The following is a 16,448-nucleotide window of genomic DNA, read 5'->3' as shown; positions in this document are numbered from 1 at the left end:
GGCCTTAGAAGGTGTGGGGAGGGAAAGCCACAGAGTTGGGAGGGCCCCACTGGGTCAAGTCTGGGTTGGAGTCCATCATTCAGGGCCTCCGGTGCACAGTGAAGGTCAAGGGCACCATGCAGGAACTGTCCCCTGCCCCATGGCCAATAGCATTCACCCATGACAGCTTTTACTTCAGCTCTGACCCCACTTTGCCCTGCACCGAGGCCAGATCCCAGTTCTAACATAGAAACAAAGGCAGGCACACACAGATTGTCTCATAAGGAGCTGGCTTTATTTTGGGTTGAAATGTATGTCTCATGAAATAAAGAACACCCCAGCAGACCTGGCTCAAGGTAAGGAGGGCTGCTGAGGGGCTGGTCGGTGCATGAGTCTCTCTTCTGGCATGAGGCTCCCTCCAGGGGACACAGGCAAAAATGGAGGGAATTCCATCAATGAACTGGCATTGCCCCCTTGAACTGGGAACAGAACCCAGGGATGCGCTGGTCTAGACAGTCGGAGGCTGGGATTAAGGCAGCAGGTAAGACCAGGAACTAAGATAGGGGCCTCAGTCAGAAGTCAGGAGGTTGGAGGGTGCTTTCTGGGGTCAAGGGGCAGAAGTGGGCATGTTCCTGAGGGTCAGAGGGCAGGGGCCTAGAGACTGGCACCACGCCTTGGATCCCCAAGCTCTCAGAGTACAGCTCCTGGTTCCGCTCCTTCCACCGGCGGAACTTCTCGCTGGTCAGCTTGGGGTCGCCCAGCACTTCCTCCAGCGCCTGCAGCTCCTGTAGTTTTGCCTGTGATGGGAACAGGGGGTAAGGGGCCTTGACCTTCCAGGGAGTGGGGCGGGGGCCAGGCCCAGGGCAGATGCTGCAGTGTGGGGTCTGGAAGCTGGTCGTCCCGGCATGAGGAGCTCGAGAGAGACTTGGGATCCCCTTAGAACCCACAGCTGAGCCCAGAGTGGAGCACAGAACCCATGTCAGCAAGCCAGAGTCTGAGAGTCCCGGGCCTTGTCCCCTCTGCATCGCCCCCCATCCCCAGCTAACCTTGAGTGTGCTCTGCAGCGCTCGCACACGGTGCACTCGCTCGTTGAGCTGGGGGTCCCGATTGCGCCGCATGAAAGAGCTTCGCCACTGCTCATGGGTCAGGGGCTGTGGCTGGCCCAGGAGGGACACGCCGCCCTGCCTCAGTCCCCGTACCATGCCTTCTAGTGCCCCATCACTGCTGTCTGTGGGAAGAGTACAAGCTGAGCAAGTGCCCGCCCCACCACTTAGTTCCAGCTGAACATCCAGTGAAACCACAGCACCTGCTAGGGGGCCAAGGGAGTTCCGTGGGCTGTGATGGTTTGGGGTGGCCGCAGGCGATGTGTCTCGCTGCAGGGGATTCCAGGTCTGTGCAGGGCTGGGCTGCAGGCAGGCAGGGGGTAGTGGAGGAGGGAGTCAGTCCACTTTTATGCCCTGCTGTTTGCACCCCCAGCCCCAGCCAGCAGGTCCCACTCACCGAAGCTGAACGGGACCCAGCCTCATCATCAGGATCCTCAGCTTCTGTCTCACTGTAGCAGTCTGTAGGATGGATGGGGACCCACTGGGTTTGGGGAGGTATAGGGTGGGCCAGCCTCCATCTTGGGGCAGGCAGGGGCTCAGGGCAGAGCTAGGTACCTCCCCTGCCCGGCAGTGAGACACCCACCTTCTTCTCGGGCTGGCGGGGGCCGCCCTGGAGCCTGGTACTTGGAAATGCACGTGATGAGTTGGCGAACCCACCTTGGGAGGGGAAAGGGGAGCAAGTGGCTCTCAGGGAGTCTCTGCCATGGAGGTCCTGCTGTGCACTGCCCCACCCCCACCCACAGCAGCCCTGGGAGGAAGGGACTCTCAGCCCATTTCACAGTGATGAAACTGCAGCTTAGGGACATGAGCATCTGGACCAATCTTTCCTTACCTGCGGGGTGTTTGGGAAGGGAGAGTCCTCACAGGGGCTGGTGGTACCAATACAGTGTGCACAAACATTCCCAGCTTTGGGGCCAAGAGGGCACGAAGCAAGCAGGGAGGGTGGTACTCACATGCTTAGGTCTGAGAGGGTGTCAGCAGCAAAGATGAAAGGTTTGTACACGTCGTGGGTGAGCTGGAACACACTGCCAGGAGCAGAGGGGTCCCATAAGTCCCCCACCCCCGGACATACTCACCAGAGTCCAGAATGGCTGGCTGGGGACAAGTGATCCCAGCTACTGCCCCGTCCCACCCCATGCCATCACCTGCCTGCTGCCTCTCCCCAGTTCCCAGGCCATCACAGCCCACAACTTAACTATTTTTTCTTCTGATCATGTCCACTTTCCAGACTGTAGTTGGAAACATTGATGAGGCCCTCGGCCTTTTCATCCTGAGGGGACAAGGATGAGAGGGACATCATGGTGCTGGGCAGAGAGCCTTTCCAACCACAAAACCCTGGTTGGGGGGAGAGGGGAGCTGTGGCCCCAGCGTTTGTCTGAGGCAGGAAAGGGGAAGCAGCAGCAGTCAGAGCAGAGTGGGCTCACGCACCGTACCCCAGCAGACTCCCACAGGGCCACCCCTCCCACTGCACTCTGTGAGCGCCATGTCTTTGCCCTGTGGTCTTTTCCCTTTTCATCAGAACAAGCCCCAGAACTGCTGTCCCAGGAAGCTTCCAGACTCCACAGAAGGGACACCTTTCCTGGCCTGCACATGTTGCCTGGGATTTCCTTCATCTGACACACCTCCTCACATTGTCCTTGTGTGTTTACCACTCCTCTCAGCCCCGCCCCATCAGCCTCTCTCAGTTCTGAAGTGGTGGAAGCGGTCCAATTCTCCCCAGGCCTAGCCCGTAGCTGGACACACGGTAAGCACCTGAATGTTTGTTGAGTGAATAAATGAGCAAATGAATGGCCTATCACAAGGATGAACACAATAGCAGAAGAGGACCCAGAGCTAGGTAGAATAAAGTGGCTTTCTCAGGGCCGGCATTGTGGGTGCTATAGCACAAGCATCCCATATGGGCGCTGGTTCTAGCCCTGGTTGCTGCACTTTTAATCCAGTTCTCTGCTGATGGGCCTGAGAAAGCAGCAGAAGATGGCTCAAGTCCTTGGGTCCCTGAAACCTGGAAGAAGCTCTTAGCTCCTGGTTTCAAATTGGTCCAGCTCTGGCTATGGTGACCATTTGGGGGGGTGAGCCAGTGGATGAAAGACCCCTCACACCTTTCAAAAAAAAAAAAATCAACCTTTTCTTTTTTTGTGAGTGATTTTCCCTACACTTCCTGTGATGCTTTTTCCTAAACTGCTTCTACACACACATGAACTCGTTTCCCTTCATAGTATGCCTATTCCACAGCTGGGAACACTGGGGCCCGGGGAGAGGAGCAGAGGGTAGAACCAAGAATCAAGGCCCTTGCTTAGCTTGAGTGGTGGTGGTGGTGTGTAAGGAAGGGGTTCTCACCTGAGGTTGGCGATACCAGTAGAGTGTGTGTCCCTTGAGCACAAACCAGCAGCGGCGCCAGCGTGGACCCATGAAGCCACTAGGGGCCTTGCGCAGCAGAAGCCACCCATCGCAGTCGGGCCGGCCCAGCTCCCGGCAGGACACCCGTCGGCGGCTCAGCCTGGTCGCCACACCTGCAGCAGCACAGCACCGCCAGGCTGGTGAGGGGCTGGCAAGACGCTGCGGCCCTCCACAAGCAGCCCCAGGGGGTATACTCTGGAACCCACAGTCTGGGCTGAAAACGCTAACTCTCCCAGTGGGGGTGGGGATGGGGGTGGGAGGGTGCTAAGAGGGGAGGGAGGATAGGCAGTTGCCTCAAGGTCATGGAGCTTGGGGGTGCCAGGTGGGGGAATGGCTGAGAACATAGGTGTTGTGTGTGACCCCCAGACCCAGAGCTGATTTCGGGAGAGGCTGAGAGAAGGGCAGGGATCATGTTGGGGGCACTCATACCTTTGGATTTCTTCCTTCTAAGGCCAGGACTCTGAAAGAACAAGGTGAAAAGTTGCAGAAGGATTTGTTCAGCATCCCACACCCCTCCCTGCTGACCCCCTGTGCTCACCTTGTCAGGGTCTCCTGGAGGATCCTGAGCCTCTGCTGCCCCTGCTGGGACTGTGGCTGGGGGTGCAACAGGGCTGGGCGGGGGGTCAGGGTCAAGGAGCATGGAATCTGTCAGGGAGGTAGGAAACAGGGAGAAAGGTCATGAGACTGGTCCCAGGCCTGGGGAGTCTCGGGGAAGGGGTTGAGTCAGCATTAAGGGGCCTGGGCTCCAGACATTCCCCCCACCTGGTGGGGCTTTGAAACTACCTGTGCCGGTAGGGGTGGACTTGGGAGTCGGGTTCAAAGTCAGGTCAAAGGCAAAGACGTCTTTGGATGGGGTCCTGGGACAGCAAGGGGAGATGAGGTAGTTCCAGCACCCCCCATCAAGTCACACCCAGGGCAGACCTGTTTACCTGGGAGACAATGGGGCCAGGGCTGGTGACTGGCGTCCCAGGTGTGGTGAGTCCAGGGCCTGAGGGGATGTCTAGGGAACATTCAGAAGCAGGTGATACAGGTGATGATGGGAGTGGGGAGGGAGCTGAGAGCAGGCAAGGCGGGGGCAGGAGTGTGGGGAGAGTAGGTACCTGTGGGGACGTTTCAGGCACTGGAATCTTCTTTAGCACCAAGCTGACCCTGCCTGGCTGCCGCAGCAGCTCCTTCATCACATTCTGGTGGGACCAGGCCACCTGGGCACAGGGGCGGGGCCAGGGCTATCATCAAGCCGGCAGGAAACTAAAGCAAACCAGCGCACCTGCTCTCCCTGCCCTCAAATCCTGGCTCTGACCTCCTGGGCTCCCCGACCCCACCAGCCCTCTGTTCCGCCTCCCCATCATGTCATCGCAGTCCTCACTCACCACCACCTGCTGGTTGATCTGGACAATCTCATCCCCAGGCAAGATCTGCTGCTGGGGGTCAGCAGGGACCTGGTTTGGGGGGTGGGCAGGCAGGTGGGAAGGGGCCCAGAAAGGGAGCTTCCTACAGCATGCAGCTGGTAGGAGGGTCTCGGGCAGCTGCAGCTCTCACCTGGGCACCCACTCGGGACACAAAGTGCAGGCAGTTACTGGTGCTGTGGATTTCTAGGTCCTGCAGTGGCAGAGGTGACAGTCGCTGGGGACCTGGGGCAGAACATGCAGGGGACACCAGGACCCCAACCTGGGCAGAACTGGAGACAGATCTGGCACTCCTCACCGCCCCCCCCCCACACCTCCAGCTCATCGAGGGCCTCTGGGCTTCTGCCAGGACCCCTCACCAGCCCTGAGAGGAGGCAGAGTGAAGCTGTGTGACAGGTCCAGGTCCCAGACTCTCAGTGACTTTTAAAGGGACCAGTTGGGGAGGACTCTGGTTTTTCCCATGTGGCCAAAGAGACAGGCAGAGTTCATGGCCCTGCCCTCTCTCCTTAGCTGCCCCTGCCAGGTCTGAGCCCCTGGACTGCTGCATGTCACCTCAGACTACTGTGCAGCCCTCACGACGGGACAATGCTGATCGATGGTGGAGCCCCGTTGGCCAGGGCAGTCTTTACAGCATCCCATTGGATCCCAGGCACCAGAAAGGTCATGGTGGCAGAAGTGGGAGGTGAGGAAGGGGTCAGGGCTCACCGAAGGTGTGTCCAGCTGCACCCATTCCAGCACAGCCTTCTGTCCCAGCAGCTCCCCGGGGCTGCAGCTCAGGATCGTCTGGCAGATGCCGACCACGTGGCTGCACTGGGAGAGGGTATCGGGCTGGCTTGCCTGGCCTCTCCGCCCCCCCGCCCCACACATATACCTGCACAGTGCCCCGGCCTGTATTGGGAGAGGGCAGTGGGCTGGCTTGCCTCTGCCCCTCCTCCTACCACCTCCCCACACCTGCACAATGCTTCCCCTCCCCCAATCACAGCAACTTACGATCCTCAGGACTCTGCTCTCCCGTTCAGCGGCTGCCGGACAGTCCTGGAAGCGAGTGTGACAGCAGGACCTCCCCTGAATCTCAGCGGCCAGGGTCCACCATTCCCACGGTCCTCCCCTGCTTCTCCCACCCTGGCCCCCCTGCTCAGAACTCTAGGGCTCCAAGTCTGAGGCCTCAGTGCGCTGACCCCTGGCCTGGTGGCCAAGCCACTCCTCTTTCTGCTTCTGCTGTCACAGTGCTCAACCTGGCTCCCCAATGATTCACCAAGTTATAAAAAGCACCAGCCTGATTTGGCGGCTGGGGTACTGGCCAACCTCGGCCCTGGCTCCCTTACCTCTTGCAAGGCCTGGCCCAGCTCTGCACATAGCGTCCCGATCTCCTGGCAGGCTGAGAAGTCGTTTAATTGGGAGAAGAGGTATCTGGAGTGGGGAGGAGGGCACAGTAGTTAGGAACTAGTTACTCATCTGAGGTTTGGGGTGCCCACCCTTGGGGGTTGGGCTGGCTATTCCACCTCTAGGGCTTAGCACAGGACCCAATTGTTACATGCCTCCTGCCTGCCAGGCCCCGTCCTAGGCACTGGGGTGACAGATATTGAACACACAACCACATCCCCAATGACTCAGCTGCAGCTGTGAATGCCAGGTGCTTGGAGAGGGCACAGCAGGGAAGGTGGAGGCAGTGCCTATGGGCCAGCTAAAGGGCCTATGGAGGCTCTGCATTTAATGCCCCTGGCAGCCCGGCACCCCTGCACCGCCTGTCCAGCCACTTCCAACAGTGGGAAGTATTCCCTCACCAACTACCCCTGCTGCCTACCTGTTGAGCCAGAAGAGGAGTGCCTGGGCCTCCCGGACTAGCTCTACGGCTGCGCTGAGGACATCGGCAGGGGTCTCAGTGCAGCTGCCCAGGCGGCCTCTGACCAGGCCCTGGAAGGCCTGGGTGCCCTCCAGCAGCTGCTGTGTGAGGCTCTGCAGGTTCTCACTCTGCAGCCCTGAGCTCTGGACCAGAAAGGGACACAGGTCACTTTCCCGAGCAGTAACCCGTCCCCTCTCGTACACCCAGGTGGGCTCACTCACCAGAGCCCGGAGCTGTTCCACCCCATCCAGGATGAGCTCCTGGTGGCCCAGGGGCCACACGGTCAGAGCCTCGAGGCTGCGCGGGCAGAGCTGCAGCAGGTACTTGCCAGGCAGCTGCCAGTCCTCAAAGGGGTAGTCCTGCAGGCAGTCATCGAGGCCTGCGGGACAGCAGGGGGAGGTGAGGGTTGGAGGGAGGCGGGGGAAGGCAGGGGGAGGTGAGGGTTGGAGGGAGGCGGGGAAGGCAGGGGGAGGTGAGGGTTGGAGGGAGGCGGGGGAAGGCAGGGGGAGGTGAGGGTTGGGCCTTCAGGTCGGGTTCTCCCCCCCAACAAAGTCCTTTTCTCTTCAATCTGACTCTGACAACAACTAGGAGATCCTGGCTGTGTTCTGCCCATTTCACAGATGGGACCAATGAGTTGAGGACAGCAGCCCTCAAGGGGGAGTCCCCAGAGCGGCAGCCCTACCAGGGGTGCTTGTTTGCTAAAGATATGAATTCTTGGGGCTCCCCCAACAGCTGTGGAGTGCAACTTTGGGTGGGGCTGTCTGTTATTGAACAGATCCTGCAGGGGATTTCAACACTGCCTGAGGCCCAAGAACCAGTGCCCAGAGGGCTACAAGCAAGCTGCTGTGGGGTCAGGAAGGCCGGAGCACCTGAAGAATCGTACAACTGCTCTGGGCCTCAGCCTCCTCACCTATGATATGGGAACAATGAAATACCTACCTTTATGTATGTGTGTGTTTAGACCATTGCATTGGATGATAATACATACTTCACTCACTGGGCCCCACCCCTGGCAGGAACAGCCACTGTGTTATTACGGCCTGTCCTATGATCAGGACACCTCCCAGCACTGCCCTCACACTCCATGCTTCAGATCCACAGCACTTCCTCCTGGCAGCCCCGGGAACACCCCTTGGCCTCCTCGCAGGTGCTGTGCCTTCCAGCTCCAACCTGCCCTTGGTCATTGAACTCCCTACTAGAAGTGCTGTGTGACTCTGTGGGCTGGGCCCGGGGCCTTCCTGTGCCCATGGGTCCCCTTAGGCCTCCACAAACCCCTGCTCCTCAGTGCTTCTTATTTCATCATGGGCTTTGCTAATCTGAGGTTTCTAAGCCCAGCCTGGACCTGGCCCAAAGAGGGGACACACACACACACACACAATAGGAACTGGCCCATTTTACTGATAGGAAGACTGACAGAAGTGGCAGTTACATCTCTCTCTGGAGGGATACGTGTGCGTGTGATTGATCACTCTTGCGCATTCTCTGTGCAGCAGGAACAGCACTGCCCTGAGAGTTCCTGCACCTATTCCCCAGGGCCCTTGAGCAGCTTCCTTTGCGTAGCTTGGGGCTGCCTTCCTCTCTACAGCCCCGCCTTGCCAGGTCTGTCCGGGTGGTGACCCCATTGCATAAGGTCAGAGTTGCCTCTCCCATTTCATGGACAGACAGACTGAGTCCTGTACTTAGACAGCTGGTGAGACAGTGGGACTGGGCCTGGAAGGGTCTTGGAGTTGGACCCCAGCTCTGAGTCTCTGCCCAGGGCAGCCCTGCTGCCCACAGCGACACAGGCTTAAGGCTCAGAAGCTTGAGGCTGGCAGCTCCCCGGCTGCTCCCCGCCTGACTGCAGTTGGCTGGTTTCCTGTCTGCCTGGACTGGGAGTGGCAGGTGTACTTGGGGGCAGAGAGGAGCTCCCCAGCTCCCCAGGGAGCACCCAAAGTGGGGCCTTTGAGCCTTTGCAGAGTGGCTGGTTTCTCAGCTTGGGGACAGGGGAGAAATGACCTCAAGATGTGCTCCACTCCAAGACTGAGCAAGTCACTTCCTGGCTGTATAGGTTAGTTTCGGCTCCAGAAAAATGGGTTTATGAACAACCCACAGGGCCCTGGGGCACCGGGCAGACAAAAGAGATACTGTAGGTGTGGGCCGCCCTGCCTTCTGGTTGCCAGCATGGCTGCCTCTTGGGGGGGGTCTTTGTGGGGCTCTCCGGGGTCACCTCGTCTGTCCCTCGTCCCCGCACAGCCCCCTGGTACAGGGCAGACTCTAGAAATACCTGTTGACTGCCAGTGCAGTCGCTTTTTCCTTCCGTTTTCCCCGTCCGTCAGCCGGGCCAACACCCCACCGCCCCCCAGTCCTCCGCTGTCCCGGTCTCACTTACCTCTCAGCCAAGCAGCCACCTGCTCGGGGGTCCAGGTCTCCACCGGCTCCATGATCAAGCTCCGCCTGCCCAAGCCGACGCCCGCCCGCCCGCTGGCCAGCACAGGAATTTCCGCTCCCCGAACCAGAGCCCGAGGGAGGGAAGGAGGGGAGGGGCCGGGCCGGACTAGGGCGGAACCGCGAACACCTGGGCCCACGTGGCCAGCCAGGTACGCCCTGCCGGCCCGCCTCCAGCCCGCCCTTTTGGGCATCCTCGGGCTTTGGCGGCTGGGCAGGGTGCCCAGGGACCCCGGGCTCCAGGACCACAAGGAAGCCTCAAACAGTACAACTGCGGCAAGGCGCTGGGGACCAAGGCTGTCCCTCACGGCTCCGCCTCCGTTTCCTGAGTCCTCAAAATGAATCGTTTGTGAATGATTCGCCGCTGAGGCCCACGGTGGGCCCTTTCTCAGCACAAGCAGCTCCTGGCTTCGGATCGGCTCAGCTTTGCCCACAGCGACCATTTCAGCAGTAAACCTGCAGATGAAATTTCTTTCTGTCTCTCCTCTCGGTACATCTGTCTTTCCAGTAAAAATAACTATTTTTTAAAGATTTATTTATTCTTATTGTAAAGTCAGATGAACAGAGAGGAGGAAAGAGAAAGGAAGATCTTCCCTCTGATGATTCACTCCCCAAGCAGCCTCAACGGCCAGAGCTGCACCAATCTGAAGCCAGGAGCCCAGAGCCTCTTCCTGGTCTCCCACGTGGGTGCAGGATTCCAAGGCTTTAGGCTGTCCTCAACTGACTTTCTGGGCCACAAGCAGTGAGCTGGATGAGAAGCGGGGCTGCCTGGATACAAACCAGCTCCCATATGGGATCCTGACAGTGCAAGGCGAGGACTTTAGCCACTAGGCTACCGCACTGAGCCTAATAATATATATATATTTTAAAAGATTTATATTATTTTTATTGGAAAGGTGGATATACAGAGAGGAGAGACAGAGAGGAAGATCTTCCATCCGATGATTCACTCCCCAAATGAGCACAATGGCCGATGCTATGCCGATCCGAAGCCAGGATCCAGGAACTTCTTCCTGGTATCCCACACGGGCACGGGGGTCCCAAGGCTTTGGGCCATCCTTGACTGCTTTCCCAGACCACAAGCAGGGAGCTGGATGGGAAGTGGAGCTGCTGGGATTAGAACCGGCGACCATATGGGATCCTGGGGCGTGCAAGGTGAGGACCTTAACCACTGTGTCATTGCGCCAGGCCCTTTTTTTTTTTTCTAATAATATTTTTTAAATGCACTTTTAAGCATAAAAGAAAAAGCTCAGGATCACAAGGGAAACAATTATCACCAAAACAGATTCAAAGACACAGATCTGTGACGTGTAAATGTTTAGTAGCAAGACTGGAAAATTAGGGCAGGAGTTGGGGTACAGCTGGTTAAAGCACACGTGGGGGACTCCTGCTTGCCACATGGGAGCACGGGTTTGGGTCCTGCCGCTCCACTTCCCACCTAGCTCCCTGCTGATGTGCCTGGGAGGCAGGGGATGCCTGGGCAGGTTACTCACACCAGAGGCCAGGATGGAACCTGGGCTGGTTGTTGAGGTATGTGGGGAGTGAAGCAGCTGATGGAAGGTCTTGTTCTGTCTCTCCATTTCTCTCCGCCAATGTGTCTTTCCACTTAAATAGATCTTTTTTTTTTTTTTAAGTTCTTTAAACAACCAGCAAATCAAAGTGAAATGCTTCTTCTGAGTCACAGCATGGCTGCCAAGCATGAATAAGAGCATGAGACTGGGCGGGGCGGCCTCCTCTCATTGGGCGAGGCGGGGCAGAGGAGGGTGGGCAAAGGGCAGGATGAAAAAAGAAAGGGGGAGCCCGGGTCGTGGTGAAGAGGTGCCCGTGGGGAGGGGGCGCCTGGGTCGAGGCGCCCGTGGGCAGGAAGCGCCCGTGGGGAGGGGGCGCCGGGTCGTGAGGCCGTAGAAGCACTCTGCCAACAGCTGTATCACAGGCAGGTCTGAAACCCAGAACCGTGATGGGGTCGTCCAGTGGTGGGTTAACAATGACCACATCTGTGAAATAGTTGTAAGCAAAAACATTTCAAGATGGCTGTAATACTACTAGCCTAATCTGAAAATAGTGGAAATTACAAAACCAGGCAGAATTCCTACTGAATCCAAATAGAAGAAATGGCGAAGTTTGATGAGAGGCTAGTGAGAATAAAGATGTAAATTTTTTTCCATCCATGCCCATGGATCTCTTGAATTTTGAACTCCTGGAAGAGCTTACACCTTAGAAAAATGTCTGAGCAGACTGAAGGCAGGTAAATGGAGATGCTGAAAACAAGGAAATGAATTCTGACTAGTCAGGGGGAGCAGTTGAGAGGCAGGACTAATGAATGCCCTTCAGCCAGCTATCTTGTATCTTCATGGGAATATTATTGCCTTAGGATTATTGTGTGGCACTTCTTTGTTGCTTAAACTGCAAAGCTGTGTTGTGTATGAACATAGTTACTTTGAGGGGAGGTTGGGAGGAGTAAGGTACTAAGAATTTTGATGCATGAGTATTGTAGTTTGGATGGTAGTGCAGTGTTCCAGAACCTTTTTTCAATCCATGCACCATTTAGTAAATATAAAAGTCACTTTTCTCCTAATGTTATTTGGAATTTCAAAATAAATATGTTGTCTAAAAACAAACAAACAAAATGTCTGAGGAGTGGCATCAGGTGGAGTGGGTTAAACCGCTGCCTGCAGTGCTGGTATCTCATATGGACACCAGTTCGAGTCCCAGCTGCTCTACTTCCGGTCTGGCTCCCTTGGGGAGTGAACCAATGGAGGGAAGACCTCTTTCTCTGTCTCTCCTCTCTCTATAAATCTGCCTTTCAAATAAAAAGTAAACCTTTAAAAAGTCTGATCCTGGGCTCGGCACAGTAGCCTAGCTGGTTCTAATCCAGCTCCCTGCTTATGGGCTGGGAAAGCAGTCAAGAACAGCACAAAGCCTTGGGATCCTTCACCTGTGTGGGAGACCCGGAAGAGGCTCTGGGCAACTGGCTTTGGATCAGGTTGCGGCCACTTGGGGAGTGAACCATCGGATGGAAGATCTTCCTCTATCTCTCTTCCTCTCTGTGTATCTGACTTTCCAATACAAATAAATAAATCTTTAAAAAAACCCCACAAAAGCAACAGGGCCATCATCATGGCAAAGTGAATAGAACTACCACCTGTGAAGCCAGCATCCCACATGGGTGCCAGTTCAAATCTCCACTTCCAATCTAGCTCCCTGCTAAGGCACCTGAGAAAACCCCTGGGCCCCCTGCATGCATGTGGGAGACCTGGATGAAATTCCTGGTTCCTGGTGTGGGCCTGCTACAGCTGTGGCTGTTGTGACCAACTGGGGAATGAGTCAGTATATGGAAGATCTATCTCTCCTCTCTGTAACTCAGCCTTTCAAATACATAATAAATCTTTTTAAACTAAACATAAGAAGGTTGTATTTAAAAAGTAAGTAAATAAATAATTCCACGTATTTGGTGTGAACATTTTCAAGGTATCAGTAGGTTAATATGCAGGATGGGCACTTCTGCTAGTACCTTGTGCTGCTTCCCAGCGGGAACCACGTCCATTTTCTGTCTTCTTCCTTTTGTCTCCATGTAGTCCATGGCCCATCTTGCAAATCGCACTTGCCTTTATCTTATGAGATAATCAGCATCATCAAGTGCTAGGGCAATGATGAGCATGGCCAGCTCTTCCTCCTCCTGTTTCAAGGATGTGTGGCAGCTTTACCAGCTCCACCATGACTCTGGCCCCGACTTCTATTTCTTGACAATTCATTGGCAGCTCATTGGGACACACAGCTTTCCTTTTATTACTGTCCCCACACTGAGGGTATGAAGTTCTTGCAGGAATTGTGGGTCTCAGAAAGGGATGACATGGGCCCTCCCCTAAGGCAGGAGTGGCTGATGTTAGGGGGACCCAAGGGACAAGGTGTATAGCGGTCAGGAAGCTGCCTTCCACCTCCTCTGCTGAATGCTAACTGGTGACATCCAATCGTCTATGGCAGAGATAGGCCTGGCCCAGGGCGGGGGACTTCCCAGCACGGCCAGCCCCGGCCCCTCCTGCCGGTGGGGAAGGCGCTGCCCAAGCCTGATGCTGATCTCTCCTGACAGATGCACCCAACGCTGGCAGGGCGGTGGGGGAAGGGACCAGATTAAAGGTCCAGCTGCTCCGCCTCTGCCCAGAGCCGGGCAGGAGAGCACCGGTGAGCATCTCAGGCGGGCACAGTTCTCGTGCTTGTGTGATGTCAGGGGGCCTCCGCCCTGCTTCCGTACTGCTTCGTACCGCCAACGGCACTGGTCTTCACATCCCCACCCCCCTACAGGCCTCCTGGGAAACCAGTAGCTCCCCCCACCATGCAATTCCGGCGCCTGACCCCTGGCTATTTCCGGGTACTACAGGTAAGTACCTCTAATGCTGGGATTTTACTACCACCCGCTCCTTCTTCCCCCTACCACGACTGGCCCGACAGCCTGCGCAGCCAGGGGCTGTCACGTTCCTGGCCGCCTGAGCAGTCAGGGCCCAGATAGGCAGTGAAGCGAGAGGAATGGGGTGTAACCTCCCCGGGGCAGCAGTGGATGGCCACAGCTCCTTCTCCCAACAACACCTTCCAGCCCTGCCCTGCCACACCCGTCCTAGAAATCTCAGCTGTGCCTTCAAACACCCCTCCGTGCACCCCCAGATGCAGGTGGCCGGGCAGCTGAAGGCAGAGCCGCGGAGTCCGCTGGCTGGGGTTGCGGCTGCACTGCTGGCTGTTCTTGGCCTGGGGGCTTCTTGCTACGCTGTCTGGAAGATGGTGGGGCAGCGACGGCGGCCTCCACAGGCCCCCTGAGGAAGTCAGCAGCCTCGCACCCAGGTACTAACTAGGGTAGGCGGCTGGGGGAGGGGGCTGTCATCTTAGGAGCCCACTTCTTTTCTGGAGATTTGGGGAGAAGCCGGTAGATCAAATCTGTTCCATCCATTCATACTGCTCTGCACCCAGGCACCAGCTTAGCTGCAAGTTCCAAAGCTCAGCGAATGAGGAGCAGAAACATGAGGCATCCAATGTGGGAACCAGTTAATAAATTCTTCTGGGGCATGGGTTTGAGGCTGCGGCCTGGAGAAGAGGCGAGTCCTCATTGTCCAACTCCTTTATTTGGGGGAGCATGTCCAGAGACCACTAGCTTTCCAAACCAGAACCGGAAGTGGCTGACACTCCCTCTCTCCACCGCCCAGCCCTTGAGTCATTTGTCCATGAGCAGGTCCTCTGTCTTGCGTTGGCAGAGTGGGTCAGGTACACGTGTCCATCTCCGGAACTTCGGTGGACACTTCTGCGGGTACCGCCAGCCTCTTGGGGGGCACGTAGGAGCCCATCCCTGCTGCCCTCTCCGCCTCCTCCTGGCTGTAGGGTTCCACGGTCAGCTGCTTCAGCCTGCGGGAAGCAACTCAGCAGGAGTTAAGAACTGCCCCAGACACCTGACCTGCCCGTCCTGCACTTACCCAGCAGCCCTGTTCTTACTGCTTCCTACCTTTTCTTGTGGTCTTTGGATCGGAAATGGGCCTTCAGGTTGGCAGAATCGATGAAGTACCGCCTGCAAGGTGAGGAGGTGATGCCTCTTGTCTACGCCCAACCCATCCCAAAGCGAGTTCATTTCTTGATGTCAGGTCCCGCAGCGGTCCCCAGGAAAAGAGACCCTGCGTGGCCCAAAGCCCGTACTTGCCACCCCCTCGGACCCTCCTCCTCCCCACGCCCGGCTCAGCCGGGACTCACGCGCAGGCCAGACAGCGATGCAGGCCGTCCCCGGGAAGGTCAGGGTCTGGCTCGGCGTCCGGGGGCATCTTGGCGCGCCCGGGCCCCTGCGGTCGCAGCTCGCGGTGTATCTCGTCCAGATCGGGCCGCCGCCGCTTGGCCTTCATCTGGCGTGCTAAGGAGTGCGCTCGGTGAGCGCCTGTCCGGCGGGAACGACCCATAGCCGGCGACAAGCCAGCAGAGTCAACAGAGTGAAGCCCACGTGCAGCACTTCCTGACCGCCGGGTGACGTCAGGAGCCGCCGCTGTCAGACCGCCTCTGATGACGTAACGGGCGCGACCGGCGGCTTTGGCGCCCTCGGGCGGCTGTCCGGCTCGCGGGCCGAGCCCTGGCGAAGCGCGGCGGCGGATTCTCACCCGGGGCTTGGGGTCCCATGTACCATCGCCGCGGAGTTTGGGGGGCGTCGGACGGGGCCTGCGGTTCTGCCAGCGTGACCCGACCTGTCTCAGCGCCGTTTCCCGGCCCTTCGATCCCAAACCTCGGACTATGCGGTGGTGGAGTGATGGGGGGGGGGCGATCTAAGCACTGAGAAATATCTGCGATATGAATAAATTGATGGCCGAATGAGAATGGACGAGACTGGGATCCTGGTTCCAATGGGGTTTCCCGAGATGCTAACATTCCCTGACAAAGCCGACTCCTCAGAGCTCCCAAGTTGTATTTCCTTGGGGTCCCCATCGTCCATCTCCCTATGTCGTGCCTCCACGTCAAATTCCTAGTGTTCCTCTCAGAGAGTGTGTAGACGTCCTGGGGTCTCACAGAAGGAACGCCACCTTTTCCTCCTTCCTCTCTTTACCTGGTAGTGGGCACCCATGGGTGGGACTACAGGGGCTGGCACGTATGGCAGTGGGTGAAGCTGAAGCCTGTGCGCCAAGCTTTCCTCACCGGCTGGGAGTCCTGGCTGCTCCGCCTCCCACCCAGCTCCCTGCTGATGGGAAAGTAGTGGAAGATGGTCCAAGGACCTGGGACCCCCACCCATGATGAGACCTGAATGGAGTTCTGACCTCCTACCTATGGACAGGACAGGACCATCAGCCCTGGCAATGAATCAGCAGATGGAAGATCTCTCTCTCTGCCTCCATCTACTCTGCCTTTTAAAATAAATAAGTAGGGGCTGGCACACGGCTCAGCTGGTTAATCCTCCAGCTACAAGCAGTTACAAGCATACCATGTGGTCGCGGTTCATGTCCAGCCTGCTGAGCTTCCCATCCAGCTCCCTGCTGGTGGCCTGGGAAAGTGGTAGAGGGTGGCATAAGTCTTGAGACGCTGAATCCGCAAGGGATACCTGGAAGAGGCTCCTGATTGGCTCAGCTCTGGCAGTTGTGGCCATTTGGGGAGTGAACCAGCAGATGGAAGATCTTTCTCATTGTCTCTCCTTCTCTTTGTAAATCTACCTTTCCAAATAAAAAAATCTGTAATTTAAAAAAAGTAAATAAGTAAATAATCTCTTTTTTTTTGTAAGAATAGGAATACAGTTAATCAGGATGTAACTGGGAACTGTATACTCGAAGTGGGAAGAGGGCTGGGCAGCCA

General features: G+C 56.9%; 2 protein-coding genes across 4 annotated transcripts; both read right to left on the bottom strand.

Annotated features, from left to right (window-relative positions):
- Nucleotides 1–357: 357 nt before the first annotated feature.
- On the bottom strand, nt 358–9,178 carry CNKSR1 (connector enhancer of kinase suppressor of Ras 1). Of its 3 annotated transcripts, none has more exons than XM_040979614.1 (21): nt 9,097–9,178; nt 6,950–7,107; nt 6,690–6,871; nt 6,211–6,295; nt 5,876–5,920; nt 5,591–5,695; nt 5,019–5,078; nt 4,802–4,918; nt 4,580–4,681; nt 4,409–4,479; nt 4,263–4,336; nt 4,018–4,124; nt 3,909–3,939; nt 3,420–3,592; nt 2,279–2,352; nt 2,036–2,107; nt 1,666–1,739; nt 1,480–1,541; nt 1,286–1,385; nt 1,026–1,207; nt 358–776 (listed from the first exon to the last, which is right to left on the bottom strand). In XM_040979614.1, exons 1-21 carry the CDS (start codon nt 9,146–9,148, stop codon nt 552–554), a joined length of 2,151 nt encoding a protein of 716 aa, XP_040835548.1. In that variant the 5' UTR covers nt 9,149–9,178; the 3' UTR covers nt 358–551. The 3 variants fall into 3 exon arrangements, with proteins under 3 accessions (XP_040835548.1, XP_040835549.1, XP_040835551.1); XM_040979615.1 differs by having other exon boundaries at nt 4,850–4,918; XM_040979617.1 differs by lacking the exon at nt 358–776 and having other exon boundaries at nt 1,086–1,203; nt 4,850–4,918.
- A 5,063-nt stretch (nt 9,179–14,241) lies between these two features.
- Nucleotides 14,242–15,130, bottom strand: ZNF593 (zinc finger protein 593). Its single transcript, XM_040979760.1, has 3 exons — nt 14,877–15,130; nt 14,635–14,697; nt 14,242–14,537 (listed from the first exon to the last, which is right to left on the bottom strand). The coding sequence occupies exons 1-3, from the start codon at nt 15,074–15,076 to the stop codon at nt 14,396–14,398; spliced, it is 405 nt and encodes a 134-aa protein (XP_040835694.1). The 5' UTR covers nt 15,077–15,130; the 3' UTR covers nt 14,242–14,395.
- Nucleotides 15,131–16,448: the final 1,318 nt, after the last annotated feature.

Source organism: Ochotona curzoniae, unplaced genomic scaffold, assembly GCF_017591425.1.
Source record: "Ochotona curzoniae isolate NIBS_2020 unplaced genomic scaffold, NIBS_Ocur_1.0 contig_3255, whole genome shotgun sequence".
Taxonomy (NCBI): Eukaryota; Metazoa; Chordata; class Mammalia; order Lagomorpha; family Ochotonidae; genus Ochotona; species Ochotona curzoniae.
Note: the sequence above shows the minus strand (reverse complement) of the source record. Positions and strands in the feature narration are given on the sequence as shown.

Coding starts and splice junctions, on each gene's coding strand:
- CNKSR1 (XM_040979614.1), bottom strand. CDS start 9,148: ATGGAGCCGGTGGAGACCTGGACCCCCGAGCAGGTGGCTGCTTGGCTG. Junction 2,353..3,419: donor ACTGGTATCGCCAACCTCAG/GTGAGAACCCCT, acceptor TTGTCCCCTCAG/GATGAAAAGGCCGAGGGCCT. Junction 1,208..1,285: donor CTCCCTTGGCCCCCTAGCAG/GTGCTGTGGTTT, acceptor CTCTTCCCACAG/ACAGCAGTGATGGGGCACTA.
- ZNF593 (XM_040979760.1), bottom strand. CDS start 15,076: ATGGGTCGTTCCCGCCGGACAGGCGCTCACCGAGCGCACTCCTTAGCA. Junction 14,698..14,876: donor CATCGCTGTCTGGCCTGCGC/GTGAGTCCCGGC, acceptor CTCACCTTGCAG/GCGGTACTTCATCGATTCTG. Junction 14,538..14,634: donor TCCAAAGACCACAAGAAAAG/GTAGGAAGCAGT, acceptor TGCTTCCCGCAG/GCTGAAGCAGCTGACCGTGG.